Below are 21,041 nucleotides of genomic sequence, written 5' to 3' on the forward strand. Positions count from 1 at the left end.
CAATGTCCTTGTTGCAAAGAGAGAGCTTTGTGATAAAAAATAAATACACACACAGAGACACACACAGGCCCTTTCTTGAGGTAAACTAAAACTTAATAAATAATCTGATGTGTTGTTACAAATCCAGAGAGGAATACTGAAAGAAACCAACCAAACAAAAAAATGAAAAAAATCAAAACCCAGAAAAACACTCACAAAAAAACAAACCCAAAAATCTTTCTTGCAAATCATCTCTCCCCCCTGAGACTTCAAGACACATCTGCTTACTTCACTGGCAAAACCAAGTTTTTAACCACTTGGAGCTCTCAGAGATGGAGAAGCTTTGACTGTATTCCACTCTACATTGTAGACTGATACAGCTTTCTGCTGCACTTCAGAGTTTAACAGTAAATACTTATAGGAAATGCAGAAACAGGCAGATGGGTTTTCAATTAAATGGGTTAGCAGTTAGGAAAACCATCTCTCCATTTGCAGAACAGTCACATTTAATTTCAAAATTCTTGAGACAGAATCTTATTAATGTCATTTTTAGAGCTTCTATTCACCACATAGCCATAATTTTAGATTTAAAATGCCAAGAACAGTAATTTCTGTTGTAATCACTTCTCTTTTTTCCTCTCCCCATCTGGGTTTTCATTTTTTTTAGAAATATTAAATCAGACATAGCATGTGACTAACTACAAATTTCTGGTCTGAAGGTTGGTGTGGGTCTTCTAATTCTAGACCTTGTGGCACTTCTTTTGCTTTCAAATACAGTGGGTATGGACCAGCACCAAGAAGCACAGACTTCCAGTTCAAGAAATTCAGTTAATCCCAGAGTTAAATAAATAGTGAGCAACTCTCATGTAGAAACACAACATAAACTATCAATCACTGACACAGGAAATAACATGAAGACAAAAAGGCAGCTTGTATCAGCCAGGTGCAGACTGCCTTGATGGAAACAGGGAGGAGGAACAGAAAAAACACTACGCTTTTTCTGAGAAACATACCTTAATGAGCATTGGTTTGAACATAGAGGTGATACAGTCATAAAATAGGCTATGCTCCATATTTTAATAGAGAGAGTGCAATTTCATCTATCCTAATAAATGAAAAAGTGTGCTTAGTATTAGGGAAAACGATCCAGAACCTGTGAAAAATCTAAAAGGTTTTGTTTTGTTTTAAACGTACAGCCTCACAGTTAAGACATCTGGTTTCATTGGTTAGTGTTCCTTGGAAGATTTCATGGACCCACGTCAGATCAGTCTTGTCTCCTTCTTCACTCTCAATGCTGCCATTCTGGAGTTTGCCATTCTGCTTCTCCTGCTTTTTCTCTTCTTGTAGTAAGTCAGCAATAGTGTTAAGTAGGTAGTTTAGGAATTCATGTGCATCCTGCTGCATATAATTATCAAATAATTCTGGAAAGGAAGAGATCAAGGAGAAAGAAAAAATACAGATACTTCATAATATCAACTTACTACACTTTTAGCAATCAGTTGTGCCCTTCCCCCTTCTCTATCCTATTATACAATTGTGGGTTACACTGTGAAGTATCTTTGAAGAATTGTACTTTGTTGTTCTTACAACGGATGTTAGGTTACCCTCACCTATTCCTCAGGTTGTAAGAAACAGGCAACTGAAAAATAACATTAAAGAAACTTAGTCTGGACATTTATTGGAACTGAAGAAAACCATGATTGGTTTTATTGTTTTGGTGTTTTTTTGGAGAGGGAAAGAAACAAAGACATTCAGATGTGTTGCCTTGGGCCATTAGTTCATCAAGACCAGCATCAAGAGGCAAAAATCCCCTACTATAAGTTTGTTATGTTTACAGGTTCAAGCAGAGATGATAAATCAACATACAGAACTTTTCCTCACAAAGTAACCCTGGGAAACAACCACTAGTTAGTTCTCATCATAAGGAATTTATCCCACCGCAAATGTAAAAAAGCAGGCTAAGTGATTAAGCCTCCTTAGAGAGTTCAATTTTAACCAACTCTGTTAGGTCTGTTTAGCCTATGACAGTTTCTAGCAACGACCTGAAGTGTGCTGACTTGCAGCAGACCTCTACAGAATACGATGCCAGTGTGGAAAAATTGGAATACTGAGTACTTAGACCGAGTACATGCTCTGTACATGGTCTAAGCAAGTACAGAAACAAAGATAGCTAGATAATCCTCTTACAACACAGCATGGTTCTGATATAATCTCTGTTCCTATGCTACAGAGGTGGTGAAATTCACACCACAAACACGAGTTCAAAAATCTTCCAGAAATCTGTTAAAACTTGACAGTTTGGACTCACTTAAGAAGGAAGTTGTGTTTACATTTTGTATGCTTAAATCTCCAATGCTTAAATCTGCATAAAATTTTCATTTACCATTTTCTTTCCTCAATCGGGAAATAAATTTCTTGGGTGGGATGACTCCCACCTTCTTCTTTTGCGTTGCAATACTGTTGAAGAGATCAGAGAGGCATGTCAGGAGGCTTTCCTTCTTTCGAGGCTGCACTTTGTATGCCAAAACTTTTTCCCGAAATGGACGACAAAAATAAAGTGCCTGTAAGACTGAGTTGCAGTAGCAGGTATTGCCGAACTGGTTAAAACAGAACAAAAGGAAAACAAACGTTTTCATATTAGGTCTGTTAAAAAGTAATAACAGAAAGAGGTTGCTCATTAAGAATGTCACATACTGAAAATGGAAGTCATCTGTCAGAGTTAATTTACTGGGGAAATACTAGTAGGCATGCTGTAAGAGACTCATCCTTCTATCATCACAGCTGGTAACAGCAAGAAAAGGAAGAGAAGACAACTGTCACAGTGATACCGGGTACACAAAAAAAAGCAGGGAAACACTGACAAAAAAGATCCAGTTGAGGGCTCATCATAAAATCAAAACTTCTGGAGACATAGGATGATTGGGGAGATCCTGCTGATACTGATGTGGAGGGGTGCCAATGATACAGCAGAACAGAGGGACAAGAAAACATAAAAAGGAAGAGACAGCATCCATCAGCAGCACCACTGCGTCTCAACGGTATGAGAGTAACAAAAGCTGCCTGTGTCAGATATGCAAAGTACTTTTTAGAGATAGTTAGCAAGGTACATGTTAAATATTTCCTGCTTATAATGAAATATTAGGAGAAGTACATGATGCAGGCAAATTCAAAGAGCAGCTGTTTTACATCTGCCACATCTGAAGGCAGTGTCATTTTAGAGAAACGAAGACAGCAACAACTTCCAGAGGCAGTGTTCCACATTGCTTAAAAAGAAGAAACACTCAGATATTAGCATATCATCCACAAGAAATACACCATGGGTTTTTTGAGTTTTTTCCTTGCAATTTATTGGGCAACTGTACTGTACAATGCTATTGCTTCAAAAAAGTGAAACAAATACTGGGTGTGCCAGTCCCCAGATATTCTGGTAATGAGATTCTACATCTCAAGAGCACTGAGAGAAAAATATCTTAAATAAACAAAACAAGCATACAAATCTGACTACAGAACAGACTGTTTTTTTAAGTGGTACTCAGAGAATACGGCCACTACTGTTCACTAAAATTTGGTGTGATTACTGTAGCAGAATGATTTCAAAGTTAATAATCAGTTTGCTGACTGAAACAGAAAATTAACAGTTTAATTAATTCAGCTAAAAAGATTCCAGCATTATAGTTACATTAATTTATACCATATACAAACAGCATGGAACAACATTTAAAACTTATGACATGAGGAAGACAAATATGCAAGCTGAACAAACACGTGAATTAGGAAAGCACCTAATTCATATGTATGTTAGTGACCTAGGAAAACAAATAAGCACCATGCCACTGAAATCTGCATACAAGACGAAATAGGTAACAGAAATACCAAATACTATTGTTTTTTCAGATGAGGTAGTTAATGTTTGTCTATAATAATCCCAGAAAATTAGAGACAGAAGAAACTAAAAATTAGTGATCTTAAAAAAATGCAAGGTCATGGTTCCTCTCAAGTCAAAAAAGTTTACAAAGCAAGTAGTTAATGAGATTTCAGGACTGTATTCATAGAAAATCATGTCAAAAAGCATGAAGTTACCTGGTTATACATATCCAGCTCTGATGCTACCCACACAGATTATTAGAACCAAACTAAATGGAAGAGTTAAAGGAGTTGAAGAAACAAAATTCCATTCAAACAGCTTTAAAAATTCCTGACAGTAAAGTGCAAGACACTTTGCAGTAGTCAAAGTGAAAAATTCACTTTATTACATGCTTTAGGTTTTTAAAACGTCCTTCTAAACAGTATTTCAACTCTGTTTCCTAACACCTTTACATAAAATAACTTAGAAGAACTTTTATTCCTGAAATCAGCATCTTGCACATTAGCATTTTAGATACTTTCCTGCATGTCAAGTACTTTACAAAAAGACCACATGATGAATTTTATTTCAGCAATTCTGACTTTTTTCATGTTAGAACTAAATCCGTCCAACTTTGAGCAATTCAGGGCCTTGGGGAACTTCTGAATATCTCAATTATTGATCTACACTTCTCTGTATTGGAGAGAGTTCTCCACAAATAAACACTACTACATAGCAGTGTCACATTTTTGAACTGCAGTTGGTTTGCTTTTAGAAGTACACAGGAGTCAGATCTTTCCAATTATGACCTTAACTTGGCTAGAAATTTTGGCGGGAAAAAAAAAAAGGGGGGGGGGGGGGGGCTTCTAAGCATTTGTCTTCAACAGAACCCCAAAAAACAGGTTTACAAGACAGTTCTCAATGGCCTGATGATATTTCCAAACCTGGAGCTACATGCACAGATCAAATACACAGATACTGTATGAAGTGTAACATCACCTAGAACACAAATGAAGAACAGGTACAAACACGTAGCTTTTAAAATCTTTTTGTCATTGTTTCTCTGGCATAAATATTTTAAATAGATGCCAAAACAGGTTTTTCGGCTTAAACCTGACCTCATGAGCACTTGTAAAATTTTACACTTTCAATGTAAAAATAAAATTTGAAGGCTCTTTTTAAGATAGAAGCTTCTTAAAATGAAAACTGAGATGAAATTCTGGAACGAGAACATTGTTCCATCCCTCTTGCACTTCAGTTCTAAGTTACACATAATCTATTTTAACAGGCTGTCAGAAGGAGCAGTCAGACCCTTCTCCCATATTTGCTGCAGTGGCTTTAGCAATAGTTTGACTGCAAGCAAGATGGTTCAGCTTACTGATCCAAAGAGAAAATAACTATTAAAAAAACCTTTTAAAGCCTCCATTGTCCACAGGTTCAACACCTGATTCTATTTGCAGTGCAACCACACATTTACTAGTATTGATGCTGAAGCCATGTAACTGCCCCCTTTTTAAAGTGCTCCAATTAACTTCAAATCATGAAAGAACTAGAAATAGTTTAGGAAAAGCTCTGCAGAACAACAGCATGAAAACGATCATCCTAAAGAAATTGGGTGCAAGGAATAAAACACAGCAGTATTAGTCATATTTTGTCCTTCAAAACAGAGAATGGATGTGGTTATAATAATTCTGGTTATTTTTAGAATGCTATTTTTCCTCTTCACACTATTCATGGCTCTGCTATTTATGTTACAATTGGAGATGCCTTCCATTTTTCTCATTATGGTGCAAACCTCAGCAGCTTTGGAATGGCCATTAACACCATACTTAAGGAATATAACTCAATGTGTTTAGATAGTTTGGTGTCTGAGAACACAAACTGCTAGAAACCCACACAAGTCAGTGAAATGCATTTGTAAGGAGCTGCAACACTTTAGTAGTTATGTTAACCTTATTTGGTGTGTCAAAAGACAGATCATGTTTCAGTTTTCAACAAAACGTACCTAGATGACCAGCAAACAGAAGTATACTTATGTTTCTAGTGAGTTTTGCCAAAATAGTGTTTTCACATCATAAATGTGATGCCACCGAATCTTTGTTTCTATTAACTAACTTCCTATATTCATTGGTAAAAGATGTCATAGGCACAACAGCTGCCTTTCTCCTCCAGAAGCACTGGCAAGATCAACGTCAATGCTCCAGTCTCTCCATAGTTAATTTAGGTAGACAACCCTTATTGTCCAACAGATCCCCGTCAAGTCAGATCTATACAAACTGACAGATACAAAAAAAATTACATCTTTTTAGAATGATTCACTATTACACAAGGTTGTCAAAAAATTAAAAAAAAGGAGTATTACTACATGCAAGAAAATTATTTACCAAGTCAATGTCATTTATCTCCTGGCTATGTCCTTGCATAGAAGAACTTCCACTAATCCCACAAGTACTATGTTTTTACAAAAGCAACACATTTTCATGTTAAAACCTCAAGGCTCCCATAGACTGCAGCATCAGTGTAAAATCAAACCTCTCTTCTCTAGAAAAGAATATGAACAATGTATATACTTTAATAATGTCCTCTCCAGTTAAATATTAAAATCCTATAAATAGAAACATACCAGAGTAGGAAGGTTTCTCTCTTTATAATATACTTACTTTTCTGTATTTAAGATGAAATTTATATCTTGGTTATTAACAAGGCATAGCACCACATTGCAAGATGTGATGTCTATGCAGTGTCCCACTTTAAATTAGAAGTGCTCATAGATAAAGTTTTAAAAGATAATCCTGTTAAATTCAAAATTAGGATACGAATTTAAAAAAACATGACTTCAATAACAGAAAATTCACTTACATTGACCAAGCCAAAATAATGCTCATTCACAGGGAACTGTTCAGGACCAATCTCTTTCTCCAAAGCAGAGGCATTGGCGCCCTACAAAGAAACACTATGTTTATGTTAGAGGAAAAAAAAACCTTCCTAAAAAAAAATCCAACAGAATTCATACTACTCCTATAAAACCAAGGAAGCTAAGAAAATGTTACTTCCATTGAGAATTAGCATTTAATGTTTCCTATGTTCCTCAAAATGAAATCAATAGGATGCTTTATTATTATAAAAGGTCCCATGATTACACTTACAAACTTGATTTCATCAGCTGGAATTAGAACTATCTGATCTAAGAGAAGGGTTTTTTGCATTTGAATTTATTTGAAAGTTAACAGCAAGAAATTTGTTCTCACTTAAAACTTCAGGTTAGTCACAGTGACCTAGAAACACCAATTTAAATTTAGCCAAGAATGCATTGTAAAAATAAAGAAACTTGTAACACACAGAGAACTTCTAAACCTAGAGGACGGAAACCACACAGGCTACAAATCCCATGAAAGAAAAAAAGTCTTTGTGATGTGAACAGCACAAAAGGTTTGGTGTGGCTGTTTATTATTTGCATCTCATAGAAAGAATTCTTGAAAAAAATCTTGCCTTTACTGACATTTTACATTAGAAATACTATAATTTTTTAACTTTATTTCTGGAAAGTACTATGGACAAGTGAAGCATGATTACAAAAAACAAGAAGAATGGAAAGGATTTTATCAGACATTCCTCAAACTTGGATCACCTTGAGGTGCTTTGGCTTTGCTATCCTTAATTTAAGGATGATGTATTAAGCTTACAGTGCATTGTGATACATCCTTGATTCTCCAGCAATATAACGTGGATAGAACTTACTATTTTAGATACAACTGAAAAATACCACTGTTCATCCATATGGTCTTACTTGTCACATAAAACAAGAACTAAAGCATACCAACATTTTTAACTTTGTCCACTTCAAATTCAAAGTGGTTTATGCATCTCTTTCCATTTTTTCCTCATTTTTTAATTCACCAATACCTTATAGCTGAGCTGCCACTTGGGATTTGGTACCTTCCCTCATACCTCCATCATGTTCTCTAATGTTTCTGCTGATCTTCCAACAGTCCTTAGCTGTATCTGTGCTGTTATCTAAGGAGTTACCATCATTCCGTGCAGAATCCAAGCACCTTGGATTCTTGACTTCTGTTTTAAATATTCAAGTCACTCCATATATAACCTCCTGTAAACAGAAATCCTTCTGCACAGGTAAGCCATCTTAAAACACCTCAGAAAAGCACTAAACAAACAAAAATTACAGTCCAGAAAAATTCAATTAATCTATTTCCCTGAAGCTAGTAATGTCTTTTAATTGCTGAGCAAATATTTCAATCATTTCCCTTAACATCCTGCTAGTAATATAAACCACAGAAAAGACTGTACAGACAATTCCATCTAGATTGTCTTTAACAAAGAAATAACTACAAATTTTCTAAGAAACAGGAAATAATTTAGTTTAACAGAAGGAATGGAAACTCTGCAGTTGGATCTCCCAGATCAGATTTACAGTGAATTACATATATCAAAAAAAGGACAGAAAATTAGGAAGGCTCAAAATTGGGTACTATAAAAAACACAAAAACATTCACTAGGTGCTGACAGATTCACAAGCAAGACTCTTCGCAGGCAGCAATTACACTGAAATTTTTTGAGGCACCAGTGCCAGTTCAAGCAGCTCCTCTCATTTGTTTCCCTACATCCATTCCCTGCTTCCAAGTACCTCTTTTTCCCTCCACTATCTCCCCCTCAAAAACCCAAACCAAATCCAGACATAAGAATATCGATCTGTAAGGAAGAACTGCCGATACAGGTCTCTCCAAATGCTACTTCAACTCTTCACTTACATTGTTCTGATCAGCACTAACTTTGGGTAACAGCGGAATAGAAGATTATAACCTATGTGCAATGTAAATGCACGAGAGGTGATGCTGGTTTTGAAAAATTTTCAGTCTTAAAATCAGAACTGACTGCTAAGTGAGGCTCCTTTACTTTTACATTCCACATGTTTAGAGATTAAGGGGTATGTGTGAAAATCTGCAAGCTTGTGAAGTACAGTTTAAATTTCTCTGAACAGTCTTCTCACCTCCTCCATGATTGTTCTCCAATACCGCATTAGAGAAACACTGAAGAAACAGACAACTAAAGCAAGTACCACAACTTATAAAACTAGTGAAACCAGACAACCCAAATACTCCAGTCTGTAAAGCAACATATGGAATAAATATCTGAACAAAGAAATAAAAGCATAAGAATTGTAATTTTTAATAAAAGTATGCTATAAAGCATCTAATAATCAACCATAAACCAGTGCTGCGACTCAACTAAACCACCGACCTGTATTCCACATGTATCTACCCAATTTAATCTAACAGGTTACATGTGCCTTTTTTTTTCAAGCGCTTCTTTGTATCCACTGCCCAAACTTCGCAAATTTGGGTAAATTAACTGCAGGGGCAGATGAAAAAAAATAAGGTTTCCTTAATAAATGAAATGCTAAAGTAAATCAGCCGCAGAAGCTAAATTAACCTAACATTGAGTTGCAATGTTTCTGAAGTTTCTTGTCAGAGAACATTTTAAATGAGCATATCAAAGTCATAAAAAAACAAAACAGGAATCAAAGTAATTGTAGGAGGAATCAAAACACCACAAACTAGTCATAAATAGTTCTGAAGATGCTAACTTGCAAATTAAGTAATATGTAACATGCTGAAGAAACTCTAGAAAATGTACATGCCTAGCATACCACAATAAATAACTACATTGCAAACAGTATTAAGTGATCATGGGAGTCAATGTCCAGGAGAACTACACTAGACAAGGCAACAAATATGTAGAGGAAAAAAAAAAAAGCACTTTATGGTGACAGCAGAAACTGGCCTTGGTCATGTTTCAGATGGAAATACATGACATGTTTGTGCATAAGGCTGCATAACTGGAGACAAAGTTCAGCTACTCACAATGTGTGATCTCTGCAAATAAATTTGCAAATACAAAATTAATCAACTGGAGATCAAATCTAGTGCAGCATGAACTGGGTCTTGCTGTAATGAAGCCTAATAAGCAGCTTTGTCTTCAGACTGATAGGTGTTACACACATTTTCCCACCCCACCCCCACCCCCCCAGAAGATTTTTACATCTGGATAAATACTTTGGCCTCAGATCACATAAATATTTGCTCGTAAGAAACAATACACACTTCATAACTTCAGAAACATAAAAGTCACATTCCTCATCTAGAAATAAAATATAACCAAAGTGGCAAGTGTCCAAAGTATGAAAATTTATATTTGATTATTTGGGGAATCAAGAGAGATGCATCTCTTCTGGGGTGCCACAGACAAACTGTTTTGCATCTTACAGTACTTTACAAATCTAAAACATAAGAAAATCAATAGTTTTTTATTAAACTATGACACACATTGTGGGAGTAATAAAAAATGACAAGAAAAAAATCACTCATACCAATTGAGTTTGCATGACATATAAAAGCTAAGCAAATAATGGACACTAAAATACAGCTAAATATAAAGTTTAATGCATGAGATTAGATTTGACTTCTCATTGCTAGTGCAAGACAAATAAATACATCCTATAAAAACCCCAGAAGTATATCCTTGAGACTTCTAGGAGGTCCAAGAAAATGCTCTCAAGGAACTGCTCTGCTACTCCAGTTCAGGAAGAGATGATAAAACTTTCCGTACACAGCTCTATGAGTAGGAACAAAAGACAAATTTATACAGCCAACACATAATTACCTGACAAGGAAAATATCCCCCTAGTTTAAGTAAAGTGGTAATACTGTTTTACTTATATAATTAGACTCTCAGAGAGATGCGAATTTAACACTTCCATATTGGTGGGGGAGGTGACAACTTATAGCAACTTTCAGCAACTTATAATCAGGATTTGTAATTTTCTAGAAATTACTGTGACTTAAAGTGTTGTCTCAGAGGTTGGTTGCACTTTTCAAGACCTCCCCTATTCCGTTCACACCCCCAGTAGCAGAACTAACTTTGAATCTGAAGAGCAAGCAAGCCTAGCTCAGTGGGTTTCTGCAGTTCCAGCACTATTAATCAAAGAGCAAAATGAAAAGCTGCCGGGCCCATGTGAACTATAACCATTTTAGCAGTACAGAATAATAAGTGCAGCTAACAATGGCCAGGACAGTCCCAACAAACCAATAATAAAATATATTCTGTCATAGCTGCAGTGATTTTACTTTATGCATATTAGCTGATTAAAAAAAGGGACTTGAATATTGTTAATATTCAAGTTTTCCTCCATTTTTCATACCAACTCAGTGAGGGACATCACACCAACATTAGATATGTATCGGGTATATGGAAGATAGGGTTGAGTAAAAATAGTATTCACCCAAAGAATACAAAAAGGTCTCTAAGGCAGGTTTCACTGAGTTTGGTAAAGCACAAAGCAGTGGCAAAAAGGGATGTGACCAGTTTCAAAAACTCTTACCTGAGGTAGCTGTCTAACTAGGTCATCACAGATGGAAGTGATCCCACAGTACACCTGATATTTTAACTGAATAACCCACCAAAATCAGAATAGAGATCTACTGAGTCTTCCAGCTTGTAAGTTGTGAGCCCTTTTTGCTTAGTAGAGAAGTCTTAAAGATATATTTCCAGTTCAATACACCACGCATACGGAAGAAACGGTAATAGACTTCTATTTCTTAGCCAGATTACACTGCTAACTCATTGCATCACCAAAATGAGAAAAAAAGATGCTTAGGCACCAGGGTCTCTTACAAGCTCAACAAACAGCCTGCGACTATAGCTACAAAGAAAGTATTTTGCTCCACCTAGATTTAATTGATTTCAGCAACTGGAAATGTATCAACAGTTTCCAGGGGCTTAAATACTTCTACGCTGTTAAACTCATTTGAATTTGTAATTATTCTTATAGACAAATGATTTATAGATTGCATTCACTCATCGAACAAAGATCATAAGAAGAAATTATTGTTGGAAGATGAAGAAAAGTTATCACTTTTTTATTCACTATACCTAAGAAGCTTTAAGGTAGAAATTATAATAAGGCCCAAAGCTGAAGATTTTTTCTGAAGCTACTGATAAACAGAAAAACTGCTGGGAGTGATCAGTAACAACTACATAGCTCAGAACATAACTACAGTCAACTGAAGATGTCTGGCATCCACATGGTTCTTGCTTCAAGTTAGAACCTTTTCCCTTTTTAGTACTATGAATTCTACCAAGTTTCAGTAAAATCCTGACCCTCTGCAAAACTTGGCTGAGAATAAGTGGACTATTATTACAGACTAACCAACATTACCAGCCAAAATTTTTTATCCTGAACTAGCACTTTCACACTTGGAAGGAATTCACACTTCCATTTACAAGTATCTACCGCTTGCTTCTATGAAGGTAACTTTGCAGACGTGGGAATGATTATAAAAGCAATGTCGTACTATCTTGATACACATGCAAGCAGACCTTCAGAGCATGAAGCAGCTGCTGCTATAGCTTTAGTAAGAAAAAGATCAAAATTAGCACAACATTGGGTCAGCACCCTTGCTGTTATTCAGAGCTCTTGTCAAAAATAATCAGGTCAGTGCTGTACTGCTGCTTGAGCAAACAGTGAGCAGAGAGGCACTGAAGCTATAAAAAAGGGAAAAAAAAAAACACAAAGCAGACAGTGGGAAAGGGTTACAAGTGGGAAGATCCCACTGTTCTCTTTGCAACAGGCTTGAGATTTGGTGAGGGGAAGACGAGTAGTTTATGGCATTTACCGTTGCTAAACTGCAATTTGATCAAGGATTAAGACAATCACATGAGTAGGGCTCAGGCAGCTGTCCTGCATGTTTGGGAGGGTGCTGGTTTCACATCTGCTTTGACTGAATGGTAGAGTGTCTCACATTAGCACAATCCACCACCTATTAGCAACTGGGTGTATTTTCTAAACTGTAGAGGTGGATGTGTGACACATTTGTGGAATGGGCTGGAAGAGATTAAGTACAGTAAGAAAATGGGAAGAAACTATGGAGAAAGAAGAAGGGCATTAAGTGAAGATACAAAAAATAATAACCATTAAAATAGACATTAAAGGTGGCTACAGTGCAAGCCGTATTTCTGACACATTCTAATTATACAGTGTTTTTGAAATTATGCAGGAAAATCCATGCAACAGCAGATTCTCAATGGATTTATAACCATTCTATAACCACTCATTATTAGCTCAACATAATGAGACAAAATACTAAAGACCTGTTCAGTTTCTCAGGACATGGAAATTTAGAGACACCTAAACGAACAGTATGCTTGCCAAAAAACTGCTACCAGAGTTTTTAAATGCTAACAAGGATGAAGCAGTTACTTAAAGTACAAGAAAAGGAAGTAATTAGAATTGTGAAGCCCTTCTCATCTTTTCAAAAAACACAACTGCAAACTTGCAATTTGTTTCTTTTTTTAATACTAATGATTCTGACAAAATCTACAAGAAGTCTGAGTAAATCCTGGCTGTGCTTATTCTGAAGCACTTCGCCATTTTAGATGCCCCATTTACAGTGCACTTGTAGACAGCGGGAGACTTTCAGAGGAGAACTCTTAAAATCTGAATGTATATGCATTACAGCTCCCAAAGTTCCAGAAAAATTCCTATCTGTACATTGTATAATGTCTAAACTGTAGTTTCTTATGCTTGCCTATATACTTCAGTTGATTTAGCCCTATCTAAAATACACACAAGACTAATCTCATCAGCAGATTACTTTTAACAAGCTAGAGAGAATCAGTTAAACGCTCTCCACAATCCATGAAAATCTGAAGATACAGCCTTTCTTCAAGGATAAATCACTATTTTTTTAGCTCAGTGCAAAATATTAATCTCCACATTACATGCTTTTTACACACGCCTTTTATCCCTCTCTCATTGCAATTAATATCATTCAGTTCAAATGAAGTAATTAAAGCACTGCAACTTAGGATATCTCTAAACTTTTATTACAGCTGTATGCACACACAGAAGCCGCATAGCATGGCTAACAGCCTGTTGAAATAAAAATCCCTTATGATATACTAGCTTGGGCTCAACACCATAACTACTCAGCTTCTGGATTGAAACCAGTTTATTCCCACTGAGTGCACAGCATGCACCTGCCTGCAAAAAACATTTCACTTAAAGAAAGGGAAAGACATCTAAGAGATATTGCAGTGTCCAGAACATATCTGGTACACAAGTCTTGCTAAAGTCTCTAATTAGTCGTTTGACTCTTTCTTTTTAACAAATAGAGTAGGATAAGATCTAGCATTTGAAAAAAGCTGGGAAGCAGCTTTCAAGTTGTGCAGAAAGGCTCCAAGGGACACCATGCAGCCCTCCAGATCAGAAAAGCTGGTTAAATACACTGCATGACTAACGGGTAATATTAAAAAAGTGAACAAACAAACCAAAACACAAAAAAAAAAGTGGAAAAAAAAGAACAAGTAGGCCAAGTCAGTGCTATTTAAAAGCTTTCAGGAAAGAAATCTGAATGACATGAAGCATTTCATAAAGTTTGCCTGCACTTACTTTGCTGTATTAGCCATGAGAATAGTTCCAGCTTCAGGACTACTATAATTATTATGTGGGGGAGTGCAGAAAGGAGCTGAACTGGGGTTGTATTTCTGAAAATTTACAAAAAATACTGTCACAATTTTCTAAACACAGAATTAGATGTTGCTTCCCCATCTTTTAAAACCTCCTGGTTGTGTAGCACTGAAGTCAGACAAAAAGAGTTGTCAGCTAAACTATCAGTCACTATGATTTAGGGTTTGAAATTATCCCTTTTCATGCATCCAGGAAGGCTGCCGTTCGAGGCATAACAAATTACAATAAATTGAACTTTGGATTCTAGCACTTAGCATGCTTATGCAGGCAAAACAAACTGATAATCATGAAAGGAGCAGGTATAACAGTGTCACAGACTTTCCAAGACTCCATGCTTCCAAATACTACAGAATCTTCTTAATCTGCACAGTCGTTCAGTGCACACGGGAAAGGCCTACTCCCAGTATCATGAAGACCACAGTGAAATTTGAAAATGCTGTTATTTAAAAGTAAGTTTACTACTATGAAGCATTTAAAACCTGAAGTCTTAATTAGAGTGTTTTAAAAGAAATTAATACAAAATGCTTTGTAAACTGTTTCATGTAAATGTTTATTCAATTAGGAGCTGGTCTTGCAAGGTCCACAGGATCTATGCCTCACAAAGGTAAAGCAAGTCACCTACACTAGAGAAATTCTGTGATTTTATGCTTTGTAAAATTTCATAGTAAAGCTAGTATCTAGTAAAAAGAACATATGGAAAGGATACTGGATTAAGGGTAGCAAGTACAGAAACTACTGCTTAGTCTCAACCTTTGTAACATGCTACTGTAAGCAATTTACTTCCCCCTTCTTAACCACTGTCTCCGAGATTACCAGAATGTTCACAGCTAGTTCATCCAGCTGAGAACAGCTCTGCAAGATTTCTCCTGACCCTGGGTTTCTCTCAAATGACCTAGTAACACACATAAAAGCAAATGTTTAGCTCTCAGTATTTTACAGCTTTCTGGCCCTCTAAAAAACCAAACACAAACAGATCCACAGTTTTACTCAAGGCCCAGTGTTTACCACTATTGGTTTTTTGCGAGTTGAAAGTAAGATTTTTTCATGACCTTCACACATCAAACAGCAGAGCAACAACACTATAAAAAGCTGAGGAAGTGGATGCTGATGGAAGGCAAAACATAACACTAGATTTATGAACAGGCTGTAACTTCAGATATTACACACGTACAGGTTAAATAGTGACAGAGGCATGGGAGTAAAATTCAGACACTGGGCCCATCCACTGATCTGAATGTGCATATATTCACAACTCAGTACACAAGAGGTTAAGTGGATAGATCACAGAATGGTTTGGGTTGAAAGGGACCTTTAAAGGTTGTCTAGTCCAACCCCTGCTGCAAAGAGAAGGGACATCTTCAATGAGATCAGGTTGCTCAGAGTTCCATCCAACCTGACCTTGAATGTTTCCAGGAATGGGGCATCCACCACCTTTCTGGGAAACCTGTTCCAGTGCTTAACTACCCTCACCATAAAAAATTTCTTCCTTCTATTTGGTCTAAATCTACCCTCTTCTGGTTTAAAATCATTACCCCTTGTCCTATTGCAACAGGCCCTACTAAAAAATTTGTCCCCATCTTTATTATAAGCTCCCTTTAAGTATTCACTAAGAAAGGAACTGAAAATACAAAATATGACAAGAAACAAGACATCAGGATCTACAGTGCAGCCCTTTATTTTGGCTACAAGTCCAGTCATCTCCCAAATTGACATATATAAGAGCAAACACTGGAAGCCATTTATTTTTTTTTAATAGGAACAAGATACTACATGATGTGCATATAAACACAGATTAATTTAATGTATAAAAGCATTTGCTCTAAATCCTGATTAAAGACCAAAATGAAAAAATTCAATAATACAGAGCACCTCTTGAACTAGCTACACTGTTATTTTAACATCTTTTTCCCAGGTATTCATATGTCATTTTAAAATTCTAACAGCTCTGTAGTAGAGGTCCTCTAGTACAATTAATATATAGTTTCAACTAATGAATATACAGCCCATAGTTTCCTCAGTGCTCCATGACACACCACAGTCAGGATCTCTCACTTTCCCAGGGACAGTGAAATCATGAAAGCTTAAAAGTTTATAGACAATCTAGGATCAAAACGGGCACCAGAACAGCAGAAAAACTCATCCACAGGGTAGTTCAGGACTTCTGTAAAATCCTAAAAATTATTCAAAGGAAACCTGTGTACTATCCACCTGGGCTGGTTGTTAACTACAGGCTGGCTGGCTGCTCTGCATAGGCTTACAGCTCCAAACTGCTGCGAGTCCAAAATCTGGAGAATGCGTCAGTAACTACCCATCACACTCACAGTATTAAGCCAGAGTACAAACAGCATGTGGAAGAACCTTGCACAAAGTGACTTACCAACTAATTTGTAAAGGGTTACACAAGGTTCTTCCCCTAAAACAAAGCAGATTATTCTCAAGCTGGGTTTTACATGCAAAGATGAATATTTGTTTCCTTCAGCTTAACAAGCCAATCAATAAGCAGAGCACTTCTGGAAACAGAAGTCTGCTTAGCTCAATCTACTTCTGTTCTCCCTTGCTTCCACTTCCTCAGTGATACCTTCCCAGCTCTAAATGCTATTTCTCTGATAAAGCTAAAACGAAGTTTTACAAATATAGGTGAAACAGCAGTAGGGCAAACATTATACATCAGTGACACAAAAGCCCTGCTTGAGCTGAACAGTGTAAATTATTGAGGTGGCAAATGGAAACATATTACTTACAAATGATTCAGTCATCTCTTCTCTAGCACTTAAGTTAATAATTATATCCACGCTGTACTGATTCAGAAGAGTAGAACAGTAGAATTAAGACTACCACCAATTTGTATACTGGATTTGAGTTCTTCAGGCATGTCTTACTGGTTTAGCAAACAATTAGACATGAACTAGGGGAAGTGCCCCTAATTGGCTTACCAAGAAACAACAATATTTCTGCTAAGAGCTTACCACAGACTTTTCAGAAAATGAGCTGTCAGAGAGTGAAAGATCAGATCTATGCTTCACACCTTGCTCCATTCTAGTGTTCTGTTTTGCTTCTCCAACAAAAACAAGTTATTGTCAATGCAACAAAAAACCCCGGACTCCTGACTCAAAAACTCAGTTCTGCAACTGACTGTCTCAGCCCCCTCAAAGAACAGCAGGCATATTCTGGATTAGATGATGCAGTCAGATCCATGGAAATTCAGCAATCCTTGAGCTATCTCCTCTGTTCATGACCATGCATATGCCACAGAACTACAAAGATTTTAAATATTTTTGAGGCAGGAGCTATGCATTTTTCATGAAGGGTAACAAAATGCCTCATTCACCCTCCCAGTTAATTTTGCAGTTCCTTGCAAAAAGAAAACAAAAACTCCTAAAGTTTGTGGTAAAGATAAAGGCTAGGAAACAAAATTAAGTCAAAGGGACACAGCAGAGAACCAGAGCTCTGGTCAGTAGCTCCTGGCTATGGATATGTCTTGCCATATGGTGTCAGCAGCCTTACCAAGCAGTGAATCATAATCAAATGACAAGTATTTTCCTGTAAGTTTCCAATCTTCACAATGCTAGAGTTGCCACATGAATGTTATGCAATCACTGAAAAAGGGATGGTGCTCACATAAAGGAAATGCAATGATGGTGAAGCACAGAAGAGCTGATCTACAGTACAAAAATCTGAAAGTTATTTTAGGGAGGGGGATATGATGAAAGTTATAACTACACTACTGTCTTCTAATGAGATAGGGCATTTACTTTAATTTTTAAAGAGATATTGCTGAAGAGTGAAGTGTCTGAGACAGAAAGTCAGAAACACCAGTCCCTGTGATGCTGACTGACTGAGGTGTCTGAGAATGTCATAAACCTATGTTTCAGTTTTCCAGTCTGAAGCACAAGATGATGACTAGAAGTACTTGTAAAAACTGCATATTTTACTAAAAAGATGTAAAGTACTGTACAATCACTACATAGCAACATAATCCTGAAGAAAGTAGTTTCCCAAAGGGACTTTGTTAATGTAATTAAATGTTTTTATAAAGAAAGCTTAGCTTTTTCATACTTTATTACAGCAAAGCAAACAGTGTTTTTACTTACTGGACATTCATTGAAGTAGATGCAAATAAACATTTAATTTTAAAATAAAATACCCAGACCTTAATTTTCCTGGGCTAGCTGAAGGAAAAGATAGTGAGACTGACAGTAAGTTTAGCCAAGCCATATATGCACCTAAACCACTGATGCTGAAAAACTCCATAGCATTTGATTAAACAGCTATACAAGAAATTTGGAAGCAAGTTTCATACAATTATTTAGTGCTAGCAGCACTGCTCAACATTTTCTGCAGAGAAATGAAACAATAAGTTCTCCACTTGAAACAAAAATAGTAAGTTGAACCTGCTTCTACAAAGCTGCAATGTTGTAAAAAGTCTCAAAAAACTCACAGTACTTCAGAAGGGACATCAGTAGGCTACAAGTATCTGCTTAGCTTTCTTCTATCATCCCAACCAGAATCAAGGTAAGCGCAGGAGCAAAAATGAATTCAAGATTGAGTAGGTATAGCCAAAGTCTCTAAAATCAAATCACTAACACTGGAATGGCTGTATTCAGGCTGGGCTACATACTCATAGAAAAATGCATTGCCTTACATTTGCCCTCTTAATCTGAGGCTCAGTCAACTGCTCTCAGGAATGCATCCAAAATATTATATAGGATTGAGTCAATCAATTGCCTTTGGGGTCCAGAACCCCACAAAGAAGTCATGATTCAGCCACCTCTCATGACCTTAATTTCACCTGTGTTTATGATGGGCAATTAAAAATACAAATTATGTTGAGATCAGTGAAGTATGAAGTTCTGGGAAGTCTGCAGTACTTAATACTTTAAGATCTGGTCTCCATTGCCACAAATTTAAAAAAAAACAACAAACAAAACAACCCCAAAATAAACTCTCTTGTGGAGACTATTACTATGGAACTCCAAACACTCAGCTCTGTGCAGCACCACTGTGGTTCAGTTCAGTTGGATCTCAAGTTAATCAAAAGCGGTTGTCAGTACCTGCATGGAAAAGAAACAGAAAAACCCTGCACTCTACACACATGTGAAATCAGTCTCGGCAAGCTGGTATGCAAGAGCCCCTTTTGACACTGCAGCCGACTCTCCGGTTTGCTACCGTTTCAAATGAGATACAACTGAAGTTCGACCACTTGGAACAAAGTATCAGCCTGATTCTAAATTGAATTTTGGCAATTCAAACCCCTGTTGTAGTTTATACTGATTAAACTTGTTACAGTAAGAATCTTGGTGAAATATTTAGATGGCATATCATTAACAAGATGCAATATTTTATTATGAGTCAGCTGTGTTTTAGTGCTAGACAAACCCCTCGCTGGCCTCTATTTACGCAGCAACATAACTTCATTAAAAATTCTGCATAATCATGCAATTATCAGTCTGGCTCTTGCTAGATTTTCATTGGTAATATGGATGATACCCTGCTATATACATTCATGTGAAATGATTACAGAGCTTTTATAAACTAGTATAACCACCTTTAAATTGAGCTTAGTTATCACAACAAATGACTGTGACCTGAGCCAGAGAAAGAATTGATGTTCAATAGTTTGTTTAGTTCCTCCCTCTCTGAAAGAAAGCATCCACCTGCCCTAGACACATTTCTGCCAGCGGGCCGGCAGCTGACACACCCACCACAAGTGAGCGAGTTGTCGTTTCTGCAGAGGCTCCGCGCTCCCCCGGCCACCCTTCCCCACCCGGCATTGGGGCCTAATTACTCCAAAACCGTCAAAACAGCGGCGCTGAGCAGCCAGGCTGGCACTCCCCGCTCAGCTACTACCGCCTCCCTTGTCCCTTCCCTGGCACAGCCCCTCCCGCTGCGGCCCCCCCGGCGCCTCGCTCGGCTCCCAGCGCCGCCGCTGCGGCCCGGCCGTGCCTTCCCGCGGGGGTGCGGGCAGCGGGGCGCCCCGCCACCTCCCACAGACACCCCTCTGCTCGGACAGGCGGCGGTGCCTCCCAGCAACCCTGTTTTTTAACTACTTTTACTGATTCTTATGGCGCCTGGCCGCGGCGGGGCCCTCCTCGGCCCCTCGGCGCGGGGCCGGGGCCGCTCCCGCCCGCCGGGGCCGGCAGCGGGGTCCCCCGCCGGCCGCCCCCGGCGCCCCCCGGCACAGCGGCGCCCGGCTGGCCGCGGCTCTCACCATGGTACAGATGGAGGCGAGTCTCCGGACCGTCATCAGTATTTCCATCCGCCCGACGCGGCCCCGCGCCCCGCGGCCGCCCCCGCTGCCGCCGGCGCCATGTTGGGACGCAGCCGCCCAACTGACAGCGGCAGCCGGAGCCGCAGGTGGCGCAACCGCCAAACGGGGCCGGGCGCCGGCGGTGCGGCGCCCAAACGGCGCCGACTGCGCGCCGCGCCGCGCCCCGAGGGGTTCCCTCGCCTTCCTTGCCCGCTCGTCTCCCCTCACCCCCGGGCGGCGGAGCCAGGGGCCGGGAGGGCGGCGTGTCGCGGGCCGACGTCCCGGCAAGGCCCCCCTCGGGGTCACCGCAGGGCTAGGCTGCGGCTTCCCCCTCAGCCGAAACGGGGCCCGGGACGCCCTGGGGGTGCGGGATGTGCTTCGGTTGCCTCGGCCCAGGGAGGTGGCTGGAGGCGCCGGTGGGATGGCGA

General features: G+C 38.5%; 1 protein-coding gene across 2 annotated transcripts in view; it reads right to left on the reverse strand.

The window, feature by feature from the left end:
• The window catches only part of LOC141964598 (ubiquitin carboxyl-terminal hydrolase 12-like), a 32,829-nt gene extending 12,134 nt beyond the window's left edge, over positions 1-20,695 (reverse strand). Inside the window, exons 1-4 of one of the 2 annotated variants that reach the window (XM_074915188.1) lie at positions 20,575-20,695; positions 6,683-6,763; positions 2,363-2,576; positions 1,174-1,400 (exon numbers count right to left, since the gene is read on the reverse strand). In XM_074915188.1, coding sequence (XP_074771289.1) covers positions 1,174-1,400; positions 2,363-2,576; positions 6,683-6,763; positions 20,575-20,622 — 570 coding nt within the window. In that variant the 5' untranslated portion in view covers positions 20,623-20,695. The remainder of the gene's footprint in view (positions 1-1,173; positions 1,401-2,362; positions 2,577-6,682; positions 6,764-20,574) is intronic. The other variant, XM_074915189.1, reaches the window with a different exon arrangement.
• Between the last annotated feature and the right edge of the window lie 346 nt (positions 20,696-21,041).

This window comes from Athene noctua, chromosome 11, assembly GCF_965140245.1.
Source record: "Athene noctua chromosome 11, bAthNoc1.hap1.1, whole genome shotgun sequence".
In the NCBI taxonomy this organism is placed as follows: Eukaryota; Metazoa; Chordata; class Aves; order Strigiformes; family Strigidae; genus Athene; species Athene noctua.